The 5,367-nt window shown below is 36.0% G+C and overlaps 1 protein-coding gene across 1 annotated transcript; it reads right to left on the bottom strand.

The window, feature by feature from the left end:
* Positions 1 to 1,506: 1,506 nt before the first annotated feature.
* On the bottom strand, positions 1,507 to 5,095 carry LOC132067235 (protein HHL1, chloroplastic). The gene is made up of 6 exons (XM_059460397.1): positions 4,650 to 5,095; positions 3,104 to 3,241; positions 2,861 to 2,947; positions 2,690 to 2,737; positions 1,821 to 1,972; positions 1,507 to 1,726 (listed from the first exon to the last, which is right to left on the bottom strand). The coding sequence occupies exons 1-6, from the start codon at positions 4,923 to 4,925 to the stop codon at positions 1,714 to 1,716; spliced, it is 714 nt and encodes a 237-aa protein (XP_059316380.1). The 5' UTR covers positions 4,926 to 5,095; the 3' UTR covers positions 1,507 to 1,713.
* Between the last annotated feature and the right edge of the window lie 272 nt (positions 5,096 to 5,367).

Raw genomic sequence — 5,367 nt, forward strand, 5'->3', positions numbered from 1 at the left:
GGGTTCGAATCCTAGCTCAGTTAAAAAAAAATCGCAAGGTAGAGATTTGAAGCAAAGTTAGACCTATTCGGGCAAAAGTTAGCCTTAAGGTAGAGGTTTAACTTAAGGCAAACCTTTACCTAAAATTAAGCCTTAAAGCAAACCTCTGCCTTAAGGCCTAACTTTTGCCCAAAATTAGGTCTATTCGGGCAAAAACTAGTCCTTAAGGCAGAGGTTTGTAAAATTTCAACTTAGTAAAAAAAAAAAAAAACTCTCTGCCTTAAGGTAGAGTTTGAAACTCTGCCTGAAGAATCCAAAGTCTACCTTGCGATTTTTTTTAAAAAAATTTTGACTGAGCGAGGATTCAAACCCGAAACTAATAAATTTTTATCGAAGGACAAAACTTAAAGACCAGTGCCTTAGAAGGACAATCGTGCAAATGACCTTGAGCTGTTTGGGCCTATACGTGGTTGAATAAGGGCAATTGCAGGATCGCACTTCGTTGGGGGTGGTCTTTAATCTTTGCCTCTCAAAATGGTGATTTTTAACTTTTACCCTTCGAGCAAAATTTCGAACTTCTGCCTTATGACCCAAATTACCTTGCATAGGCGAGTGCGCCTTGCGATTTTTTTTTTTTTTTTTTTTAGCCGAGTGGATTCAAATCCACAATCTTGGGACATTAGGCAAACAGTAAAAGTTAAAGACCACCAATTTGAAGGGCAAAAATTAAAGACTGCCCCAAATGACGGCAATCCGCACAAAAAAAGGGTTGAATAAAAGAAAGAGAAACACTTTTCACTAGTTCATGGGTTCTATGTTTGATAAAAAAAAATCGACGGTGTCGTCTGAGGTAATACTTCGACTAGTGCGTGCGCTTTGAATGGTGACCCCATCCGGGGGCGGTTTAGCTGGCCTATGGGGGGTTAAAGGAACCCCCACGTATTTGTTCGGATCTGTATTTGTATTGAAAAATTCGGTAAATATATATCAAATACGACTTGGGAACCCACAAGCATAACCATTCTCTTTATATTTTTTAATTTGATATGGGTTGGAACCCACAAGCATCAAATCTTAAATCCGCCTCTGACCCCACCGCCCTCAAATCTTGTGCCGCTCTGCACTACACCTTATACCCAATTTTTTTTCTTGATAGCAACGTGAAACTATATTTGCACCCCCCAACATGAGCCATGGTGCATGAGTGGGAGGAATAGAAACCCAACGATACTAACCTATTATTGTCGACTCTAGGACATGTATGTGGCGGGAAGCCTGGAACAGATACAATGTTCTTTACTTTCTTTTCCTTTCCATTATCCATAATTTAAATGTGTAGTTGATGCGCTTCGCAACAATTCATTTTGACATTCCTCACTAACAAATGTAAAAGCTAATGAAGAGATCCATAGACTATAACTTCAATTTTACAATGAACCAATCCGTACCGAGGCTCCAAATAAATACACACTATGATATTCCTTCGCGAACACAAGTGTGCAGTGGCTAACGTCGACACAATTCACATTAACAAAAACTTGCAGATGCATTTTATCTTAACCAAATTGAGGCTATTTAACAAAAAATTCCAGTAGAATTTGTCGAGTATATTACAGTCTAATCAATCAAAATCATGGAAAATCAATGGCTGAAAACTTTCGCTGAAAAGTAGTTTAACAAGTATGCTTTGAAGTATAGTTCCTCCTTTTCCTCATCTACGAGAAGAGCTCGTTTTCAGTTCTTGGCCCTGCTAAGTTAATAATGTTAAAACACAGTACATAGAAGAGAAGTGAATGTAACGACAAAACATCCATGTGACGTCTAAGTTGTCCACTACTTACGTGGTTGTATCTTTGGATCCTTCTTTTGGTGAATCTTCTTCTGATGACTCTGACGTTGGGAGGGCTGTCAGCTTACCGAATGACTCCTTAGCATCTCCGAAGAAGTCCTTCAATTTATCAACGACCGTTTTAAGCTTATCTGGGGTGGGAAGCTGAAAGGTTCAAATGAAGATTAGAATGATGTCATCTAGCGAAAAGCATAATAACGTGCTAGTACACAAGGCACATACAGATCATTACTGAGAACTACATGGACCAACTCGATGTTCTTGTTCTCTAAACTTTTTCAGATAAATTTGTTCTTCAAATCAATGCCTTTAGCAAAACCGTATGTTTATAAGCTACATGGTACATATTATTTGGACAGATCATAATTTGATTGGTTAGTGATGCAGAACATGCTGTTGGAAATTGCTTAGTGATGCAGAACATGCTGTTGGGGAATAGCAAGTTTCATTCAACATCATAAGGCCACACTGTAGAAGTCTAGGGTCATATACAGAGGAAGTCAAATGAAATGATTAATAAACCTAAGAAATAGAACAAAATTTTATAATATAAAGGGTGCAAAACTCAGAAACAGGTGATACAGAGTTCCAGAAAGGAAATTATGCTAATTCTCAGACATTAATCTTTAAATAAACAAACAACAAATATGTAATAATGATTAGGGGTTGAATTGTCCTTTTAGTAGATAAAAAAGAACCAGAATCCTGGAATACAGTAGAGATTTCTATGTCAACGACTTGGCCTCAGTATTTCTTATTTCCTTTTAACAAAGTCTTTTGCTCCTAAGATTTTGTTTATTTTCCCATGGTTTTGTATAATTGCTGTATACAAAAACCTTAAAACTGTTGTCAGTTCCATACCTCAATCACACCTGAGGTAGAAAGGGCGGCTCTCACATTGTTATTCTCCTGCATATCAGACAGATGAATAAAAATGTTAGCTCTTTCTTTTACAGGTGTCCTATGAATTAGCAAGAATGCAAAATAAAATAAAAAATCAATAATAAATGGTACAGGGACTGAGAATATTACGACAAGTTTGTATCCATATCTAAATTCTGTCGCCGACCTCAATACACGATGCTGTTTCATTGCCAATTTCTTGATTTCCTTCTCATCCTGTTCCAAGTAGAAAGAAAGTTAAAGCATCTCAGAAACAAATTACTGTAAATAAACACTGCAATAATGTTAGGCGTATAGTTCTTGATCATTTACTCATTTTTCTGGATACTAACAAGGGACTAAGGTCTAACCAGTTATTTCACAGGCACTTACATTGTAAATCACTGCTGCGAGATTCCTAGCTAGAGTATCTTTGTATATATATTTCCCAAGAAAGTTGTCTTTTGCAGCAACCATAATTTTTGCAGTTGTGCCACCTGTTACGATATTGAGGGGGTACCAAAGGTAAACCTGCCCCAGGAATAAAACAAAACAAGAATCAGAATTTCCGCAAGAAAGATCTTGAGTTAGATTATGTGAAGGAAGAAATAAGAACAAAGCCTCAAAGTTTTAAATTTTAAAGTAGTCATGAGCTGCGGAACTACCTACATTCATTTCAGAGTCAATTCCATTTGACCTCCTATAGGAAGCGATGAAGGATGCCGAGTTAAGATGATAATAGGGGAACATGAGGATCAACTAGTAGAGACCTACTCAGCATACGAATTGTTTTCTATCAAAAGATTCAGTATCACTAGCTAATCATATGCAACTAATTATATCACCTGATTTCAAATCCATCCATCTTACCTTCACATAAGCTTTGAATTATTCAACTCAAATCTTGCTTCTAGTTTTGGATAATAGCACACATACAAGACTAGCCTGCTTATCGAACAAAAACGTACAAGTCCAGCCTTCTCTCTCAACTGTATTGGTACAACAAGCGTCAAGAAAATGGACATTTTTTAATAATGGTAACAGCAGTGTCAAGAAAATGGACATTTGTCTATTCCATCTCAAAAGCTGGCTCGAACAAAAATGTACAAGTCCAGCCTTTTCTCTCAACCGTATCGGTACAACAAGCATGAAGAAAATGGACATTTTTTTTATTTTTTTTTTTGATAATGGTAACAGCAGCATCAAGAAAATGGATATTTGTCTATTCCATCTCAAAAGCTAGCTCATGTGATGAAGATTGTCGAAGAACACAACAATTCACTCCCTCAACCAATGTATGATACCAAATGCCCCAACACACCTAGGATCAGATATCTAAAGCATGGACACAAAACATGGGGCCCAATATATTGGATAAACCAAAAATTGAGATGGGTTCGACTCTGATATCATGTAAAGAAAATGAACATTGAGCCTAAATCAACCTTAAAAGCTAGCTCATGAGCGAATGATTGACTGAGACAACAGCTCATTCCCACAACCAATTAACAACAAGAATGTCAAAGGAGCTAACTTTACTATCCCAATTGACAAAAAAATGGCACAATTACAAATTTGGAGTGCTCAAAAGAATAATAGCCAGAAAATGTATAGGTTTAGTATATTAAGTATAAATATACATATTATATACACAAAATATACATATAATATACACAGAATATACTTGCGTATACATATGATATACATAATACTTTATAGGTTTTGTATATTTTGGCTAGCGCCCGTAATTAATTTCTGGCTACAGGCCAAAAATGAAAAAGGCCCAAAAAATTCACTAATCTTTAACAGCTATAATCTCAAACTAGAGCAAAACAAAGTGCTAATAAATACAACAACAATCATATTCATTGACCCCAAGTAAAGTAAATAAAAGGCCAAAACATATAAAATAAAGAAAGTGGTTAAAGTTAGAACTAACATTAGCCATACGAATAAAGATAACAAACTTGGGGTTGCCATCATCTTCAATCTTTGGCATAGGTGGAGCCATACGTTGGTATTGACGAGCTGCCATTCCTCCTTTCCTTCCTTTTGCTTCAACCACTAACAATCTTCCATGTTGCCTCTTTTGGGTTGTTGTTGTTCTTGTTGTGGAGGAAAGTGAATGTTTAACAAGTGAAAAATCTTCATGTGTTCTTGAATTTGATGAAAGGGGTAATCTAACTAGTGGATTCAAAGACATGGCCACTTCCATATTGCTTTGTTACAATTTTCTCTGCTACTATGAGTTTGAGTTTTCCTTTTTTTTTTTTTTTTTTTTTTTTAATGTTTATGTATAGTTTTTGAGGTATTTTTGCAAGGTGGATGGAGAGACAAATCACTCGTAGTGCTTGTGAGTTGTGAGATTCTTGGATCGCCTTATCCACAAATTTCTTTTTTGTTTGCGACTTTGGTAATGAAAACTATATCTAATAAATATGTGCCATACACGTGGCATGGTAACTTCGTTTAAATTCAGGATTAAAGTTTCTACGTAATATTTACATTTCAAGCTTGTACTAATTAAAAGTATGAAAAGCTTGAACTTTTTGGTATGCGTTGCACTATTGTAAAGGGCAGAATTGAGACTCTTTCATGGAGTCCGCAACTTTTTTTAACTCAAAAAGTGTCAAAAGGCACCAAAATGCTTCCAAAAA

Source organism: Lycium ferocissimum, chromosome 8 (assembly GCF_029784015.1).
Source record: "Lycium ferocissimum isolate CSIRO_LF1 chromosome 8, AGI_CSIRO_Lferr_CH_V1, whole genome shotgun sequence".
NCBI lineage: Eukaryota > Viridiplantae > Streptophyta > Magnoliopsida > Solanales > Solanaceae > Lycium > Lycium ferocissimum.